The 21,422-nt window shown below is 44.2% G+C and overlaps 1 protein-coding gene across 21 annotated transcripts in view; it reads right to left on the bottom strand.

The window, feature by feature from the left end:
* Window positions 1–21,422, bottom strand: part of MYBPC1 (myosin binding protein C1) — a 169,304-nt gene that overhangs the window by 123,995 nt on the left and 23,887 nt on the right. For all 21 annotated transcript variants that reach the window (XM_068276948.1, XM_068276949.1, XM_068276945.1 and 18 more), the window contains one exon: window positions 18,224–18,277. In XM_068276948.1, coding sequence (XP_068133049.1) covers window positions 18,224–18,277 — 54 coding nt within the window. The remainder of the gene's footprint in view (window positions 1–18,223; window positions 18,278–21,422) is intronic.

Here is a 21,422-nt window from a genome sequence, read left to right on the forward strand (position 1 = left end):
AGCCAACTGAGGGGGTTATGGTCGGTAATGATCGTGAAGGAGCGGCCGTAAAGATACGATTGTAGTCTCTGTAGGGCCCACACGATCGCTAGGCACTCCTTTTCAGTTGTGGAGTAGGCTACCTCTCGGGGCAGGAGCTTCCGGCTCAGGTAGAGGATAGGGTGTTCATCTCCCTTTCCATCCACCTGGCTGAGGACTGCGCCGAGACCGTAGTCAGAGGCATCGGTTTGCACAACAAACCGACGACTGAAATCCGGGGCTTGAAGCACAGGGGCACTCGCGAGTGCCTGCTTCAACGCTTGGAAGGCGTTCTCGCAAGCGGGGGTCCAGCTAACAACCTTGGGGTGTTTCTTGCTAGTGGCATCGGTCAGGGGCTTCGCCAGGGTACTATAGGCTGGAACGAATTTCCTATAGTAGCCGGCGGTCCCCAGGAACGCCTGGACCTGCTTTTTCGTGATAGGCCGAGGCCATGCCAGGATGGCGTCAACCTTTCCCGTGTCAGGTTTCAGGGTGTTACCCCCCACCCGGTGACCTAAGTACTGCACCTCGGTCATACCAATCTGACACTTACTCGGCTTAACTGTCAGATTGGCTGCGGCCAGCCTCTCTAGTACCTGGGACAGGTGTTTGAGGTGTTCCTCCCAGGTGGGGCTGAACACCGCAATGTCATCCAAGTACGCTACAGCGAACCCTTGCAGCCCCTCCAGCAGGTCGTTTACGGCCCGCTGAAACGTGGCAGGGGCGTTCTTCATCCCAAAGGGCATCATCGTGAACTCGAAGAGGCCAAAAGGGGTGATGAAGGCCGACTTCTGCCTCGCGTCAGGTGCAAGTGGTATCTGCCAGTACCCCCGGCTCAGATCCATGATTGATAGGTACCTGGCGGACGCCAGCGTATCCAACAACTCATCGATGCGAGGCATGGGGTAGGCGTCTGTAGTGGTGATGGCGTTCAACTTCCTGTAGTCCACGCAGAACCGAGTTGTCTGGTCCTTCTTGGGGACCAGGACAACAGGGGCTGCCCAGGCACTACAGGACTTTTGAACAACCCCTAGCTCCAGCATCTCCCTCACCTCTTTCTGCATGTCCGCTTGCACCTCTGGGGAGACGCGGTAAGCGGATTGCCTGATGGGGGGATGGGCGCCCGTATCTACCCTATGCACTGCCCGACTGGTCCGCCCCGGGACACCGGAGAAGGTTTGCTGGTACGGACCGAGCACCTCCTGCAACTGCTCTTGCTGGGACGAGGAGAGTTGTGGGTTGACGCTTAGGTCGCTGTCCACATCTCGTATGTCAGCCAGCAGGTCTAACAGGGGGTCTGCCTCTCCCTGCTCTAACCGGCTGCACACTGGCAGCACATACTTGGTCCTGTCATGGTGGGCCTTCAGCATGTTGACATGAAAGCCTTTCTGTTTCCTGCCTCCCATGTTCACCAGGTATGTCAGAGGGTTTAACCGTTGCACTATAGTGTAGGGGTCCTCGGACATTCCTACCATACAGGAGCTCGAACGGGGAGAACCCAGTAGATTCCTGCGGCACCTCCCTGTATGCAAACAACAGATGAGGCAGGTATCGTTCCCAGTCCCCACCTTGCGACTCAACAAACGTGGTCAGCATTTGCTTCAGCGACCCGTTGAACCTTTCACACAGTCCATTGGTCTGCGGGTGGTAGGGACTGGAGACAAGGTGCGTCATCTGTATCTTTTTGCACAGGGCCTCCATGAGTCCGGACATAAACTGGGTTCCCTGATCAGAGAGCATCTCCGCAGGGAACCCGACTCGGGAGAAAATGTTAAGTAGCGCATCGGCTACCTTGTCCGCCCTCAGGGAGGAAAGTGCCATGGCCTCAGGATAGCGGGTGGCGTAATCCACCACCGTCAGGATGTACCTTTTGCCACTGCTGCTGGGAGTGGGCAACGGTCCAATTATGTCGACCGCCACTCTGTGAAAGGGCTCACCTATGATTGGCAGTGGACACAAGGGAGCTTTGCGGGGATTCCCAGCCCTTTTTACCTTTTGGCAAATGGTACATGAGCGGCAGTAGTTCGTCACATCTATCCGCATTTGAGGCCAGTAGAAATGTCCCCGGATACGATCAAGTGTCCTGTGGATCCCCAAGTGCCCGGCCAGGGGAATGTCATGTGCGGACTTCAGCACATGCCCCCGGAAGGCACTAGGTACCACAAGCAACTTGGTACCCATCCCCATTTCACCTTCGGTGGGGTGTACAGGCTCACTGTACAACTTCCCACCTTCCCAGTATACCTTGAATGTAGCCTCGTCTGTGAGGGGCTCAGAAGCCTGTTTTCTGAGGGCCTCGAGGCTAGGGTCAGTCTGGAGTGCTTGCACAAATGCAGCACTCTCACTCTCAGCCAGCTGGCCCGTGGCATATGAGGCTAGTGGCTGAAGGGTACCATCCCTGTGGTCAGAGGAGGGGGAGGAGGCCGGAACCTCCTCCACCTGTTCTGAGCTCAGGTTCTGAGCAGTACGGCTGCGTGTTACCGCTAGCACAGGTATACCTTCAGAATGGCACATATTGGCATCACCTACATCATTGTTACAAGCATTAATAACAGTAACAGGAACATTTTCATCACAGACAGCTTGTACATCAAACACAGGTTCCCTTGAACTGGGCACGTTCAACCCACCTCCCCCCTGTGTGCAAAGTACCTGGGTGTGGGCAGAGAGTCCGTCTCCGTCCTGGCATTCCACAGGGCTTGGTGCAGGTTCATAGTACGACACCAGCGTGCCTAAGTCGGTCCCCAGCAAAACAGGGACCGGCAGTTGGTCCAGGATCCCAACAACCTTCTCGTGGACCCCCACCCCCCAGTCGATGGACACCCGGGCTTGGGGAATGTGCGAAAGAGTGCCCCCCACTCCAGTGAGGGTGAGGTACTGGTCAGGAATGATGGCCTCTGCGGGGACAAGGTGTGCACGCACCAGAGTGACATCTGCTCCGGTGTCACGGAAACCAGTGACAAGCTGGTCATTCACAGTAACCAGCTGGTGATTGCTTGTGATGGGGGAGTTCCCTGTCCCCTTTGCAAACATCAGGTTGGATGCGGCTCCTGGTTGGGGTACGCTGGCGGGTGGTGTCTGCCGCGGGCGAGGTGCGGGTGGTCCAGGTGCTGGGGTGGTCTGCCTCCGCTCCGGACAGGTGAACTTCATGTGTCCCGTCTTGTGGCAGTAGTGACAGGTGACCTCTCCAGGGGCTGCAGACCTGGGTGCAGCAGCTGCGCTGGGTGGCCTCTGTGGCGGACGGCTCACAGGGGCAGGAGAGTCTGCCAGAGTATTGGGCTGACCTCCTCTCCAGCTGGATGGGGCAGTTCTGCGGGTATCAGCCACCCGGGTAGTGGCAAAAGTCTCAGCAAGGTCTGCAGCGACAGTTGCTGAAGCCGGCTTGCGTTCTAGCACAAATTGTCGTACATCAGCAGGGCAAATGTTCAGAAATTGTTCCAGGACTATCAAGTCCTCCAGGACATCATAAGCCCCTTTGGTAAGGCCTAGAGTCCACTGCCGGAGTGTGGTGAGCAAGCTGCTGGCCACATCTCGGTACGAATCAGAAGGCTTTTTCTGCCAGGCCCTGAACTTTTTCCGATAGGCTTCTGGCGTCAGCTGGTACTTAGTAATGATAGCGTCTTTTATAGCAGCATAATCATTATCCTTCTCCGCAGGCAATTCTGCGAAGGCATCAAGCGCTTTGTAGCGCAGCAAAGGTGTCAGATGTCTGGCCCACTGGTCTTGGGACAGACGATACTGACGGCATGCTTTTTCAAAAGACCGCAAAAACAAGTCAATGTCAGTGTCTTTTTCAATATTGGCAAATTTAAATTTCGCACTTACGGGTGCTGCAGCTCCTTCAGCGGGGAGGCTGGGCGGTGAACTCCGGCTGGCCTGTTGAACCTTTGCCATGTTGAGCTCATGCTGTCGTCTCTCCCGCGCCTCTGCGGCATCCCTCTCCGCGTGGCGTTCAGCAGCAGCAGCAGCAGCTTTGCGTTCCGCAGATTGGCGCTCCCGTTCCTCTCGTGCTTCCATGTACTGCATGTACTTCTCCAGGTCAGTCTCCATCAGCTTTTGTAATGCCTGCTGCATTACCGGGTCAGCACCCCTGGACAGTCCAGTACTGGCCGGTTCCAGGCGAGTACTTTCAGAAACTCTGGGATTGGGGTCCATACTGACAGTCTCTGGCGTAACTGTTGCAACAGGGCCCGCAGGATGCTCAACCTCTGTACGCCTAGGATCTTCAGCCTCTGGTTCCCCTCGATTGTCAGATGGGCTGGTATCCACCTCAGCGGACACTCCCGGCTCCCGCAGTTGCTGGGTATCCCATCTGGACAAGTCTGCTATCAGGTCCTGTTGTTTCCTGCGGCCGACGTCAATGCCTCTCACTTGGCAAAGATTTTGCAGGTCCGACAGGCACATGTTCTGATAGTTCCCGGACATTTCCATGCCAAATAAAATAAAACTTTTGGGGAGGGGTACTGGCTACACAGTCTCTCTGTATATATAAAAAATATATTGCTTTCCAGCTACACCAACGAATTAGTTCGTTTCTCGATAGCGCTAGCGCTATCGTGGATACTTTCAGCACAACACAGGTCTCACCGCTGCCTACCACTGTCACAGGACCCCTAGTGGTCAGACCACAGATTGCCTTCCAATCGGTTTCTGCACACAGACCATGCAAGCTTTGGTCGCGATCTTTGCGCAGAAACAGACAGGAATTTGGGCAGCAGCCCGACCAGAAGGGAGCCTGTGAAAATATGGGTGATTACAACTCACACACTAGTTCATGGGATCTGCCACCACCTCTGTTTCCTGAGACAGAGGAACTCACTAACTGACTAGTCCTGCGAATAAAACGGTTAAACACACGATATTCTGTCTAGCCAACAACAAACAAACAGTAGCGTATCTTCAGAGACCCGGGATCAATTCTGTGTGTGCTGATAAGCAGAGTAGCGGAACAGTGAATGACTTAGGAAAGTCGTTTATTCACGCAATATAAATAATTAATATATACAGACAATTATTTAAAATCAACAATTATGAAAACAGTGATAGCCAGTATGAAAATAAAAGAAGGGAGAAAAATACTTAGTTCCTGGAAAGATGTCCTTTTTTGTGGGAAAAATCAGAGTTCTGGTTTTCAATCAAGTTCAAGCAAAACGGTTTCAAGTTCCTAGAGTTCTTTGTTCAGATAGGTCAGCAAAATGGCCACCAGCCCTATGTCCTCTGGCTGGCAGCAGATTGTCATGAAGATGGTAAAGGGAGGAAAAACATCTGCCCGCCTGCTGGCCAGGTGCTTTTGATGAAGCTGGTTTGGGGGTGTGGCCATGCCAGCCCCTCTGAGTCACCAACCAATGACAGTTCATTCCCTCTGAGAGATTTTTAGGGCTAAACTTATGAAATGCTGTAACTCCTGAACCATACACGTTATATTTAGGAGGGTAACAGCTTCATACTTGTGGGAAAATACAGATTAATATGACATCAGACACGGCTAAGCCAGCGGGTCAGGCTCCTGAGAAGATTCATATCTCGATAATCGGCCAGTCTATCCCAATGAATTTCATATCAGCACGATGGCCAGATTTTACCGAACGAGACGATATGAATTTTATAGCTGTGCGACATACGGTTTTCATATGCTGACAGGAAATCCTACCACCCATGCTTTCTTATGGCCCCTGCCCGGTGCCGAATCGTCTGGCTTTCTATGGCCCCCCCTGTGGAGCCAGTTTACTGGTCCTTTTCATGGGGACATCTGCTGTAGGGGGAATGAGCTAGGCCCTGCAGGGAACCCTGCCAGGTGCGAGATTCCTGAGTGGTGATGCATTCATGAGGGGTGAGGGGACTGCTTTGGCTCACAGGGGAACAGATCTCTGGATTTAAAACAACACAAAAATGTCGTTTTCGGATCGCTTGCATGACTGCACAGATCCGCCAGGGAGCGATCAGGAAAGCGACTGTGAATTCTCTAGATTCACCTGCGTTTCTCACGGCTATTCCGTGACAGGCACAATCAATGAAAAGTGGCACAATCAATTAGAGACTGCACGGCGTGGCTGATAGAAATCTAAGCCGTGAAAGGAACAACAAACACAAACAAGATGTAGATTTCATTTAGCAGGGTCGGGAACCGGTTAAAGAAGAACTGTCGCGAAAATCTTAAAATTTAAAACACATACAAATAAGAAGTACATTTCTCCAAGAGTAAAGAGAGCTATAAACTTCTCTCCTTTGTAACTGTCACTTACAGTAGGTAGTAGAAATCTGACATTACTGACAGGTTTTGGGTTAGTCCATCTCTTTATGGGGGATTCTCAGCATGACCTTTATTCTTTGTAAAGGCACTTCCTGAAAAAAATTATATAAAGATGCTGGCCAGCCTCCCTGCTTGCTGCACACTTTTTTGGCAGTTACACGGAGCAACTGCCATTCACTAAGTGCTTTTAAAAATAATGAAAACCCTGAAAACCCCCCATGAAATGATGGGCTAGTCCAAAATTGTCAGTAATTTCAGGTTTCTACTACTTGCTGTAAGTGACAGCAACACAGGAGGAAAGTAATTTATGGCTCATTTTACTCAGGAAGAAATGGACTTCTTATTTTTATGTGTTTACAAGTATTTTAAATATTATGATTTTCGAAACAGAGGTCCTTTAAGGGACAGTTCGCACAGGCGAGTGCCGGCATATGTGCATGTCATCCTGAATTGAGATGAATGACAGCGTTCATATCAATGTGTTTACCATTGATTACACAAGTCCCGTGTTGATCAAATTTTGCGAGATTATTCATATAACTTCTATTGTCAGCTGCGTTTGCAGTTCCATATCACATTGGGGGCTTAAAACGTGATGCAATGATGAACCACTGCCAAATGTTTTTGCTTGGTAGCAGAAAAGCATTGGACATCAGTGAATTGAGTCACCGGGAGTGGCTCGAGTGAACCAGCCTTTAAACAGTCTAAAAACAAGCTCTGCAGCCTACAGTCTAAGTCCTTACAAAGATGTAGGAAACGTGTGGAGTAGGACTTAAAAAACTGCATCTTTGTCCGATGAATTTAAGTTGATGGATAGCACATGTAATGTTGTGGTGCTCAAGCTCTACTCACCACATCAAAGAGAAGAAGACAAGAACTCTCTTTGTGACACTTCAGAACATGTAACACTGAGTGCTCGGCTGTCCTTTTCCGTCATGTGAAGATTATTAATACTACTACAACATCCACTACAAGAGTGTGCTATTTGGTTTCCAGTTTGGCTTGTAACTTGATAACTGAATGTGAATACTTGTAAATATGTGCTTTGTGGTTTTTAAGCCCAATTCCCATTACATATCAGTTTATTCAATTCAATTTTTCTCCTAAGTTTTCTCTTAGGAGATAATTTCTCATCTTCTGTTTAAAATTAAATTTAACCAGTTCACCCCCAAGGGTTTTTATCCTAACGGACCAGAGCAATTTTCAGTTGTCAGCGCTCCTCCCTTTTATTCCCTAATAACTTTATTACTACTTATCACAAGAAAATGATCTATACCTCGTTTTTTTCGCCACCAATTAGGCTTTCTGTGGATAGTACATTTTGCTAAGAATTTTTTTATTCTAAATGCATTTTAATGAGAAAAACAGAAAAAAAATAAAAAAAATCATTATTTCTCAGTGTTCAGCCTTTATAGTTTTAAAATTAAACATTCTCCTGTGGATAAAACAAACACGTTTTATTTGCCCAGTGGTCCCGATAATTAAACCGTTTAGATTATGTCCCTACCACAATGTATGGCGACAGTATATTATTTTGAAATATAAGTGGTTATTTTTCTGTTTGTTCTGGCCATAATTACAAGCCCCTATGTAATAAATTAAAATTAATTTTCCCCCATAAAATATAGAATAAAAAAAGCTGAGTCCCTAAGGCAACTATTTATTTTTTTTTTTAAGCTGATTTTTTTTTTTACAAGTGTTTTTTTTGGGGGGGAGGGTTGGAAGTGTAATTTTATTAATGATGTGTATATACTTGAAAATGTATGTATTTTGTAGATGTAATATACTTTTTGGCCACAAGATGGCGCTAGTGAACACTCATAGGACGTGTTCACTTTTTTTTTTTTTTTTTTTTTTTTTTTTTACACACTTTATTAAACTGTTACATTTCCTGTTTATGTGAATGGACGTAGCCGCTGTTCGCGGTCACATCCATTCACTCCAGGCACTGCGATTGGGTAGAGGACTGTTCAGTCCTCTTCCCCAATCGCCCAGCACAGGATCCCGACGGTAATGGCGGCGGTAGCGGCGGACACACGGCGGTAGCAGCGGCGGGAATGCGCGACGTATTAAAACGTCATGTTGCTGTTAATAGCGGTAAGCATGACGTTTTAATACGTTAGGATGGCGGTAAATGGTTAAAAAAGTAGGAAAAAAAAGTACTGTCAACATTATTTTTATTATTTTAAGTATTTTCTTGCTTGCTGGTGGCTTAAAAGGCATTTTATTCATAAGGTGTGAAAGTAACACCTAGGAGAAAACTTAGGAGAAAAAGTGAACTGAGTAAAGGCCACCAAAATCTAGTAGCTGTGTAGGTAAAGCCATAATGTTTATATTCTTCTGCACAAGTAACTTTTTGCACTTGATTCAACTGTTACTTGATTCAATTGTTTTCTCATTCTCCAATGTTAGAAAAGCATTGACTTTTAGGCTAAGTTGAATCTTTGCTCTCATGGGTAGTCATTTTGGTAACTAGTTGTTTTTAAGCAATCTTGTACTTTCAGTGTCATCATTATGTAAGGACTGACCTCTTGCACCCAGCAGACAGCAGAAGCTTGCTGCTCTAGAATTGTATTATCTGACACAGTTTCAAGCATGCAGACAGCAGATCATCTTTCGGGCAGGGTTAAAGGTGATTTGTACGAACAAGATGTACATGCAGATACCAAACAAATTAATCTTCACATGATCCTGTCTCTGTCTGCATATTTTACACCACATGTTAATTTGATCTGGTGACTGATAGGCCACGGGGCAGTGGAACCACTAAAACTATGAATTTTAGAAAAGCAAAGTTCAATCAAATTAGGCAGGCACTAAGTTTGGTGAACTGGGATAATGTACTACAAGGGGAAGACACTGAAGGGAAATGGCAAGCTTTTAAACTTATACTCAATCAATACTGTAGTATGTATATCCCATATGGAAACAAAATGTCTAGGAATAAAAAAAGGCCTCTATGGATGAATAGAAAGGTTAAAGATAAAATTAAGAGGAAAAAGAATGCCTATAAGGTCTTAAAACAGGAGGGGACCGAGGCTGCACTAAGCAATTATAAGGAGTGCAATAAAAATTGTAAAAAAGAAATTAGGCAGGCAAAGATTGAAGCTGAAAAACAAATCGCTAAGGATATCAAATCTAACCCAAAAAAGTTTTACAAGTACATTAACTCTAAAAAAAGAAAGGTTGACTGTATAGGACTCCTAAAGGATGAGGGTGGGAACTCAATGGTGGATGACCAAGGTAAGGCAGAGTTATTAAATGCTTTCTTTGCTTCTGTCTTCACAAAAGAAACAACACTGTTGCAAACTACAGAGGTGGAAGAGTCTCAATCTTCTAACTGTAATATTAAATACTTAACGCAGGAAGAAGTGAAGGCAAGACTAAATAAATTAAAAATAGACAAGGCACCTGGCCCGGATGGCATGCATCCTCGGGTCCTAAGGGAATTAAGTTCAGTTATAGATAAACCCCTTTATCTTATCTTTTGTGACTCTCTTGCAACTGGCAGAGTCCCAGTGGATTGGCGTACAGCCCACGTTTTCCCATTATTTAAGAAGGGCAAAAAATCAGATCCAGGAAATTATAGACCTGTAAGCTTAACATCAGTTGTATGCAAACTATTTGAGGGGTTACTAAGAGATACTATACATGACTTCATAGTAGAAAATAATCTTATTTCTCAGCATCAACATGGGTTTACTAAAGACAGGTCCTGTTTGACTAACATGCTCAGCTTTTATGAGGTAGTGAATGCTAATATGGATATTGGGAATGCTGTAGATGTGATATACTAGGACTTTGCATAGGCCTTCGACACTGTTCCCCACAAAAGTCTGGTGCAAAAGTTGAGGATGCAAGGACTGGGGAAGAGTCTGTGTTCATGGATAGGGAACTGGCTAATGGACAGAAAACAAAGAGTTGTGGTCAATGGATCGTACTCAAAATGGGAGACTGTTAGCAGTGGGGTCCCACAGGGGTCTGTTCTGGGTCCAGTGCTCTTCAATTTATTTATTAATTACCTAGTAGATGCAGTAGTGAGCAATGTTGCTATTTTTGAAGATGATACAAAATTGTGCAGAATCATCAACTCTCAGGAAGATAGTGTCATATTGCAACAGGATCTGGATAGGATGGCTATATGGGCACATACATGGCAGATGAAATTCAATGTTGACAAATGTAAAGTCATGCATTTTGGACGTACTAATGGTCTAGCACCATACAAAATAAATGGGATACAGTTGGGGACATCAAACTTGGAGAAGGACTTAGGAGTACTCATTGACAACAAGTTAAATAATCGTACTCAATGCCAAGCAGCTGCAGCTAAAGCTAACAAAATCTTGGGATGCATTAAAAGGAAAATAAAAACTCGAGATGCTAGCATAATATTGCCCCTGTTTAACTCTCTAGTAAGGCCACATCTGGAATATGGAATTCAGTTCTGGGCACCACATTACAAAAAAGATATTGCAGTTTTAGAGCAGGTGCAGAGACGAGCAATAAAATTGATACGTGGGATGAAAGGTCTCACTTATCAAGAAAGGTTAGATAAACTGGGTTTATTTAGTCTAGAGAAAAGACGCCTTAGAGGGGATCTAATTAACATGTATAAATAGATCAGAGGGCAATATAATAGCTTGGCGGATGAGCTTTTTGTCCCTAGGCCTTCTCAAAGGACTAGAGGACATGATCTGCGCATGGATGAAAAACATTTTAGCCATTTATTTAGGAAAGGGTTCTTTACAGTTAAAGTGATTAAGATGTGGAATGCATTGCCACAGGAAGTCGTTATGGCAAACTCTATACCTGCATTTAAAGGGGACTTAGATGCTTTCCTTGCGTTGAAAGACATCCATGGCTACAATTACTAGGTAATGCCTAATGATGTTGATCCAGGGATTTTATCTGATTGCCATCTGGAGTCGGGAAGGAATTTTTCCCTTTAGGGGCTAATTGGACCATGCCTTGTAAGGGTTTTTTCGCCTTCCTCTGGATCAACAGGGATATGTGAGGGAGCAGGCTGGTGTTGTACTTTATACTGGTTGAACTCGATGGACGTATGTCTTTTTTCAACCAAAATAACTATGTTACTATGTAACTATGATGGGACAGTACAGATGATATTAGTCAAATTGTGTTCCTTTTATTCCAATTCCAAAGCAAATAGGGTGTCAGCTGTGCATAGAGGTATCCAAATCTACAGGTCAGAATGCCTATTCAGATTCAAAGAGCTAACATTTCATTTCTAATAAGTCATGATAGGCATCTCCTAAAGTTCCCCAATTGATTCTTGAAAGTACAATATACAGGGTGAGCTATTTATATGGATACACCTTATCTATGGATACACCCCATATACCACACCATACCATCAATGTTTTTGTTCCAACAGTCTTGGAGGGATCTATCCAATGTGGGTTAGTGTCAGACCAATAGCAGTGGTTTTGTTTGTTAACTTCACCATTCACATAAAATGGTGTATCCATATAAATGGCCCGCCCTGTATATCACCTTTTGAGGGAAAGACACAATTGGCTTGAGCAGATCAGAAAAAGAGTAAACAATCATTCAATAATGTGGCACCAAGCAGTCTGAGATCATCTCTCATTCACAAAGATCAGAAGGCATATATTTATCACTCATGAAATCCATAATTTTAGTGGCGGTATGATAAGGCCTAACCCTTGTAGAAGGGAGCAATGTGTACAAAAGCAAGATAAAAAATGATATGTTCTAGTCTTATAGGGGTCAGGGGCTACCTAAGGGACCAATTAACCACTTGCCGACCACACACTCATACCGCGCATCGGCAAAGGTGCAGCTGCAGGACCAGCGACGCAGTTCTGCAGGCTAATTAATCAGGAAGCAGCCGCTCGCGCGAGCGGCTGCTTCCTGTCAATTCACGGCGGGGGGCTCCGTGAATAGCCTGCGGGCCACCGATCACGGCTCGTAGGCTAAATGTAAACACAAGCGGAAATAATCCGCTTTGTTTACATTTGTACAACGCTGCTAACAGTAGCAGCATTGTACTAGATCAGCGATCCCCGGCCAATCAGCGGCCGGGGATCGCTGTCACATGTGACAGGCAGGAGCCTGTTAGAGGCTGCACAGGACAGATCCGTTCCTGTGCAGCCTCGGATCTCCGGGGAAGGGAGGGAGGAGAGGGAGAGGGGGGAATCCTGCGGTGGAGGGGGCTTTGAGGTGCCCCCCCCCCCCGCCAGCCACACGAAGGCAGGAGCGATCAGACCCCCCCCCAGCACATCATCTCCCTAGTGGGGAAAAAAGGGGGGCGATCTGGTCACTCTGCCTGGTGTTTGATCTGTGCTGGGGGCTGTAGAGCTGGTCCTTAAGGGGGGGTAAAGGCTGGGTCATCAAGTGGTTAAACAGTTACACCATGGCTGTCATATCTTGTTTCAATTTACTGTAATTGAGGTAATGCATGAGTGGTACATGAGGGAGCGGATTCCAGTAGGCTGGGAGCGGGAAAAACAATGTGTTCATTGGGCATCACTAAAGATCTGGCATGCCGGATCTTTAGCAGACAGACATTGGGTCGCCACTGTACACATGCTGGATTCACTCATGATTTTCTTATTGTCTGCCATGGCCAAGCTCAATCCAGTGGGTGTACATGGCTTTAGTAGTGCATGGGAATCACTTCGCTGCTGTACAACACTTGAGCTGCCCAACGACAATACAGTTTTGAATGTTCAGTTTTACCATGTCTATGTAATGTGATGGACTACCTAAAGTATCCATTTGAAGTATATCCACTCAGTAACCTTTCTACTACATAGATTTGGTAGTATTGTACAGTCAAGGTTGTATGGTGTCTACATTGCACTAAATTGTTGCAAGATTGCATTTACCAGTGTGTTGTGTGCCCAGCTAGCTGGATTGTAATTACTTTCATGGCCTTGTTTTAGCTCCTCAAAGCATGATTTTTCCTAATTCTTTGTCCTCTAAACAAGCATCTCATTACATTAGCAAGTCAACATGAATTTTGCCCTTGACAACAAGGAAAACCATTTATATGGTATTGTAGTGATGAATGAAAGGAATCTGAGGGGGAAACCAGGTAGATAATGTAGCAGTAGATAAGAGGGTTACATCCATCTAAGGAGCCTTGGAGCCCAGTGCAAGTTTTACATTGGCCCCCAAGGATTTTATACAAAACTCATATGGCGCCTCAAAACCTGCCAGGGACATCCACAGTATGAGAGGTGTAATCAGAGAAGGGGGACAGTTTGTTAACTATTACCACGATTCAAAACATATATAGAAGTGGTCATAACTGGCATAGCACCATTGAAGAGCTATACTGCGAATGAGCGAGGCCCCCTCTGGTCCAAGGGCTTTGGTAGGGTCCCCTATTACTACACCACTGGTTACATCTCTGCTTCATCACCCACAGCAGCTCACCCACTTGCTTTCAGCATAGTTTCTCCTGCTACTTACCATACACTGAGGTCACATGACAGGGATATAAGCAAAAATCTACATAGACACAACTCAAAGTCTCTTCCGGGGATTACGCATCTACCATCATGGCTTCTAACAATGTTGAGCAGAAAAAATGCAGGCAAAGATTTGCACAACAATGGGGCTCTGCTGTTTTTTCATAATATCTTATAATAGGAAAAGTAATAATGCAATATACATGTTTCATTGATCAAGGCAACTATTAGAACTATTTATGAATAAAAATTAAAAAAAATGCTGTTATCCTTTAATCATTTCTTATTTTGGATTAACATATCAGCCACACAACACTTGTTCCTGATGACATGATGAAAGTCACACACTGGCCTTAGTTATCCCTAGACTGTCGTATCCCAGCCAGTCAGTCAGACATTCCTTACTCCCCAGTGTGTGTGGCAGTCTATCAAGTGCCACAGTGTTAAAGGCTTTGCAGAAATCTAAGTAAGCGTCATTCCCAGCAGCACATAAACCCGCGTTAGCCTTGGACAGTCGCTGACCATATAATTTATTGTGTTTCTGGGTGTGCAGCAGGCGGGTCATAGTTGTCCTTTTTTAGATACAAGGCATTTGGATCACAGCCCCAGACACATCAAACAGAACACCAAACTGGCTAATTAAAAGATATTTCTCTCTCATACAGCAACTGTCTCTCGGCTCATGTGAACAAAAATGCTTTCATGTGTCTGACACTAACAGAATAGGATTATTCGGGCTGCTTCATATGATATGGGCAGACATATTAAACTTTTATTTTGCCTACAGTTGCAGTTAATCTAGCAGGTGTTACATGCAAAATCATTACCAGTGATCCCCTATGGACTTTGCTAACATGTCAATTATGAAATTGTTGCTCTGTGAGTCCTCAAGATTCTTGCCGCGTTCTTGTGTTTTAATGCTTAGATATACTCCTTCTCCTATACAAAAGATACTCAGAATAGCGTAGTATTGTTTGTATATGAGAACCCAGCACCATCAACACCCAAAGTCGTAAACACTGTGTGGTGTGCTCATTCTCCACCGTGAGTAACACGCCTGTGCCACACCCCACACTCAGGATCAGCTGCTCACCAGATACTAGCCACTCTCTATCTATAGTGGTATTCAGGCGTGTGGCGATTCTGGCCAACCACAGCTCTTCTTATACTGCTTTAACGGGATTAGTGTAGTATGTCTGTACTCAACAAATATATCAACAAACTTACAGTATAGGAAGCTCCTGGTTCAGTCCCATACAACAGGACTGTCTAAGTGGTCCCATTATGTTATGTTTAACCCAACTGCTTTGCGAGTGAAATGCCGCTGCTTGTGAAAAGTAGTGGAATCAAGCTTCATTAAATGTTGTCATAGAGGACACCAGCAGCTCCAAAACAAAAATGCAGAAATGTTGATTCTTTTCCTTAAAAACTTAAAATAATCCACTGTAAAAAAAAAACTCCTTACTAAAAAACATAAGCCGCCCAGAAGCACTGAGAAGTGTACAAGCTGCCCCTGGCAGTGAGCAGATGAGGATACACCATTCAGCTTTAAACCTCCAACAGTCATCAAACAATATACAGTTCCGCTTTAAAGCAAGCCTGAAGCAAAAAATAAACTAATGAGATAATGAATTGTATGTGTAGTACAGCTAAGAAATAGATCATTAGTAGTAAAGAAAATATAGTCTCAAATTGTATTTTAGTACAAGAAGAGTTAAACTTCAGTTATCTATGCAAAAGAGCTTCTCTGAGCTCTTCGACCCAACTTGGGTCGAAGACAGTCCTGTTTTCTGAAGCACTTCCCTCAACCTGTCTCACACGGTTTCTTGATTGTTTAAGGTTTTACTGCAGGAAAGTTCAAAGGGTCATTGGCTCTGCTTTGTTTCATAGTTTAAAATACAGAGTGTGGTTTGCAAACTGCAAATATGACAGAATGATGCAATGTTATAAAAAAAGCTATACAACTGCAAATAAAAATATTACACTCTTTTTTTTCTACTAATGTTATCTTAATTATCCGTGCTACACATACAATTCATTTTATCAGAAGTTTTTTTTTTTTCGATTCAGTGTCACTTTAAGTTAGTGTGAGAGGCACCTCCAAGCTCAGTCTCTGCCTCTCTCACCAGTCCGAGCTCAGTCTCTGCTACTCTCACCAGTCCGAGCTCAGTCTCTGCTACGCTCACCAGTCCGAGCTCAGCCTCTGCTATGCTCACCAGTCCGAGCTCAGCCTCTGCCACTCTCACCTGTCTGAGGTCAGTCTCTGCCACTCTCACCAGTCTGAGCTCAGTCTCTGCCACTCTCACCAGTCCGAGCTCAGTCTCTGCTACGCTCACCAGTCCGAGCTCAGCCTCTGCTACGCTCACCAGTCCGAGCTCAGCCTCTGCCACTCTCACCTGTCTGAGGTCAGTCTCTGCCACTCTCACCAGTCTGAGCTCAGTCTCTGCCACTCTCACCAGTCCGAGCTCAGCCTCTGCCACTCTCACCAATCCGAGCCCAGTCTCTGACACTCTCACCATTCCGAGCCCAGTCTCTGCCACTCTCACCAGTCCAATAGTCTCTGCCACTCTCACCAGTCCGAGCTCAGTCTCTGCCACTCTCACCAGTCCAAGCTCAGTCTCTGCCACACTCACCAGTCTGAACTCAGTCTCTGCCACTCTCACCAGTCCGAGCTCAGTCTCTGCCACTCTCACCAGTCCAAGCTCAGCCTCTGCCACTCTCACCAGTCCAAGCTCAGTCTCTGCTACTTTCACAGTCCGAGCTCAGTCTCTGCCACTCTCACCAGTCTGAGCTCAGCCTCTGCCACTCTCACCAATCCGAGCCCAGTCTCTGACACTCTCACCAATCCGAGCTCAGTCTCTGCCACTCTCACCAGTCTGAGCTCAGCCTCTGCCACTCTCACCAATCCGAGCCCAGTCTCTGACACTCTCACCAGTCCGAGCTCAGTCTCTGACACTCTCATTAGTCTGAGCTCAGTCTCTGCCACTCTCACCAGTCCGAGCCCAGTCTCTGCCACTCAAGTTCGATGAGCTACCAGTATTTAATCCTTTGCACTATAGGTTGGCTAAATCTGTATTGTCTAAAGGTGGCTATTAACAATGCAATTCCTCAGAAAATTGATTGTCCCATTTGATCATAATGATGATTTGAGCCCACTAATGGAAGGAAAATGGCTAACCAATTCCGATTAATTTGATCGAATTTATGCCATAGATGGCATAAATCCTCATCATTACATTAAATGGATGTTGATTAGGATTTCACTGTAAGTATTAGATTATTATATTTTTAATGTATAAATATACATACAAAAAGATATGAATAGTAGCATATCTGCATTAATTTTATTATCACCTATGGCATTCCAGCTCAACCTTTCTTTGGTTTTGAAAGGCATAGCTCTGTCCAGTTATTATTGCTATTAGGAATAATTCCAAACACTTCATGTTCCACTTACCGGTATCAAAGAGAGCAGAAAGTTTTCATTGCTGTCTTTATCACTATTGACAAGATTCTGCTCATTTCCTGTTCTAGCCATGTGTCACAGAAAACAGGAAGTGAGGAAAAATTATCCACATAGATGACGACAAAAAAAATCTGAAAAATGTTCTAAACCTGATCTAAAGCAGAAAATACAATAGCCTGGGGTTCCACTTCAACACCACAGGGTTTTCATGTAAACACTAGCCACCATAATTTTGTAAATTTCTAGTGTTGAACTGGAAATTCTTCTCTGACGTCTGTCTGTGTCTCAACGTTTTTGTTTTCATTTGACATATGTAGTATGACTGCCGCCTTGCTTTGAAAGTTGCTATGAAATTAATAATTTCACCAAGCTGCATATGACAATTTTCAGCTTCTCCTCTTCACCATATTACTGTCAGTTGTCTGCAGGAAATTTAATTTCCTTGTTAGCTAGGACAGAACAGTCTTAAAATAGTGCTGAAGAGTGGTGACAAGTGTCACATGAACAGACTCCTTAGGAAAGGATTTGGTGTAAGTCACATCATGGACACCATCGCTGAAGGAAGACTTGTACCTGTCTAAGGAGACAACTATAAGCAGCTGAGAGTAAAGAACTACTCATTCTTGCTACTACTAAGATTTTTAGTTCATTTATTTTATGAATTATGTAAGCTTTCAGGGCCAAATAAGTTGCAGCCAAGGGCACCAGCTGACCATCAGGAGGAGGTAAAGCTTGGAGGAGATGGGACATCTGGACATGGAAGAGGAGGCTGCAAATGGACTAATTAGGCAGTAAATGACGCTCAACACATGGTAGTGGGGAGCTGCTGTCCAAGGGTACTGTATGTGGATGTTACACATGGGAGAGGGGGATGCACAAGGAATGGGAGGGAGGCTGCTGCACATGGAAAGGGGGCCACAAGAAAGCTGGCAAGGTAACGGAGAGCTGTTATAACATTTTATCTTGCAATATAGCTGTATTGTTGGGCTTTACGATATAGTTCTAATATTTCCTTGTTTTACTGACCTTGAACAGGTGCTGGAGGAGGAGGGACTCTACTGCTCTCTGTACGTTTTCCTTCTGTAAAACATGACAGATGTAATAGTTAGCAAGGTTTTCACTACTGCACGCCCCCTGGGCCTCCACACCCACTAATCAGGCAGATAAACCCTGATGAAGGTCGCGTGCAAAAGTATTACAAAAAACAAAAATGAAAGAAAAGTATCATGTTATTGCTCAAAGTGGCCCATTCATTTGTCAGTTGCCCAGTAAGCACTGATAGCTGCTGCCAAACCCTAAGAAGATCCTATTGATATGAATGTCATTATCATAGGTATTCCAGTATATTTCTCATAGGTATCCCAGTATCCAATATACAGAATTTTTCATTCAAATCTCTATCTCTACACGGAACAGCGTAATTTAGAAAGCGAGCACTGGAGAACAGCCTGTGTACATTGGTAAATCAATGAACATTTGAAATACCTAAAAATGCACAAAATCCTCAGACCCAGAAAGAAAACCTTGTATTATAAAATACATATAAAAAAGTAATTGCATCCGGACTTTCATCCTATATTAAGAGTACTGATATATTCTGAGCACGTGGCTGGTGAAGATCCTGTCAAGCCTTATGGACCCAGACCAGACAGAGTTCATAGTTGGCTGCCAGAGATACAAATCATCTGCCAAGTTATAAATGTGTTGAGCGCGGCTTAGCATTCATCCATTCTCCTTTTTCCAAAGGATCGGGTAGGATTTCCTTCAAGGAACCCTTTAAATAATGTGTTCTTCTGCTGTCTGTCTGTCTGTGAACAATGGACACTTGCTTTCCATGCCATCCCAGTTGAGGTTAGTAGACCCCACTTTAGCTTCCCTGAGAACACTATTAAAGATTTAGGTTAGGTTTAGGCACCCTACAGGCAGACATTCCTAAGATATTTGGCACTTGTAGCTTCCATCAAAGGACTTGATGTTTTGCATTAATTCTCAAAAAGAGATCCAGGCCTCAAAGAGTTAGTAATTGTGTAAGGCCATAAAGCTCTGCCAACAAGTTGATGGCAGAAAACATTTCCCAGTCACATTGGCACAAACACAATTTAACCTGAAAACCTGCTTTTGCAAAACTGTATCAAAAACATTGTTTTGCCTAAAAGGAAATTACATCTGGATAGAGGCCATAATTAGCTTCTTAAAGTGGTATGAGACTCCGCATTTCCTCTTTGTTCTGAAAGATTATTTTCTACATAAAATCAACATAAATAAATTGTATAAAAAAATAATTGTAGCAGAACAGCATTCAAACAGTTAAACACAGCACGTTGTTCTTCAGTGGAAAGCGCCTTTGCTTCAGTGGAAAGCTTCTAGTCACATCCAAAGAGGTGATAACATTATCTTTTGTTTACATTAGTTTGTCAGATACATTTGGTAAACATTGGAACTGAGCTGTACTGAGCTGAGGAGCAGAAAGAGCTGAGAAGTGATCAATAGATAGATTTTAATATATAAATGCAGCAGCTATGCAATAAAATGCCGTAGCAGCTGTTAGTACAGATAAACTGCACTTTGGGAATTTGTAAACAGACAATATTACTTGTTCACAAAAGCAATTATGATAACTGTATGGGTAAAAAAAAGAAGGAAAACACATTTTTTTTGTATGTTATGTCAGAGTTTTATCCTACTTTAAAAATGTGCATGTAGGAAAACAAAGAAAAAAAAATAGTATTGTCAGAAATTCTGATGTAGAATATGTCAGTAAATGTTGAGCGTTTTCATAATCTACATATACGGTATATGTAACATGGTGACAGTAAAATAGATTATGCTGGCCAATAAAGTGTTTGATCGAAAGTATGTGACTGTCACCTGAGTAAAGAAACCTAAATCTTTTTGCAATTTTGTGGACCAGTTTTTGTTTGGCCCTGACCTCTATGCACAGAAACAATGGGCGCGATTCAATTCACTTTTTCTCCTAAGTTTTCTCCTAGGAAATCATTTTTTTGTATCTTCTCTTTAAAATAACTTTTCAACAATTAAAGAAAGTACCAAAATGTAGGTGGAAAAAGTGCTGTCAAAATTATTATGTTTTGACGATATATGTTTTCTTGCATGCTGGTGGCTTAAAAGGCATTTTTTTTATAAGATATGAAAATATCACCTAGGAGAAAACTTAGGAGAAAAAGTGAATTGGATCAGGACCAATGTGCAAAAAGCTAAAAGACTCCTGTTGCTGTAAGGAAAGTGCTGGTATGCTACATTTTTTAAGAATAAGGGATATGTGATAAGCTTGGTAAAGCAAAGTATGTTGTTTGTGCCAGTGACTTTGTTTTTAGCTGTATTTCTGGACTGCATTTCATTGACCTTTGCTTTGAAAGGCAGCCTGTTTTGTTTAAGAAATCAGACTGTACACTCCTATGCAGCCTCTGCAACTGAAAGGGGGGGGGGGGGGCAGAGCTGTAAAGGGGGGCAATTTACTCCTTCTGATGAAGGGCTCCATCCTTCAGATAAAGTGTTTTTGTAGCTACACTTGTTATGGGAGTAGGCAAGGGAAAGGGTGTGACCATTTGTGGGGCCCCATCAAAGCTTTGCTGGGGGGCCCATGATTTGTAGTTCCTAGTTATGCCCCTGCTTCTATGTTTAAGTCTAATCCCTAAACAATATTTGTCTCCAGCTCTGATTTAGGAATGATCAGTTTGTTAGAAAAAAAAATTAAAGGTTGCTCAACTTTAGCTACATGAAAACAGTTTTTTAAACTCCATTGAAACTCCCTCCCAAATGTACCCTACAAAAGGGCTACAATAGGGCTAAAATGTTTAAGAAACCTCCATCCACATCCTGGGGTAGCTGTGCCATAAATAACATTGCCAGCTATAGCCACTCTACAATGCATGCTCACCACACTTCCCCTTCCCTAATCAGCTGATTTGGGGTATGGAATAAGTAAGTTCAGTACTTTGGATTCCTAGGCACTGAAGGCGTCAGCATATCCTGGTTCCTTCTAGTATCCTAATGTTTATTCAGAGAACTCCTTACACAGTTCATAGACTACAGTTCATAGACTGTACACTTCACTGTTGTTCCTATGAAAATGTTGCATAAATCGTCACTGAATATGCCACAAAAATGATAGTTAATTTCACAAGTTATGGTGTGGTCACCCACTTACCGCTGTCTATTCAATGGCGCTCCTCCTCTTGCAGATCCTGAACTGGACAGGAGATTA

Source organism: Hyperolius riggenbachi, chromosome 3, assembly GCF_040937935.1.
Source record: "Hyperolius riggenbachi isolate aHypRig1 chromosome 3, aHypRig1.pri, whole genome shotgun sequence".
Classification (NCBI taxonomy): Eukaryota; Metazoa; Chordata; class Amphibia; order Anura; family Hyperoliidae; genus Hyperolius; species Hyperolius riggenbachi.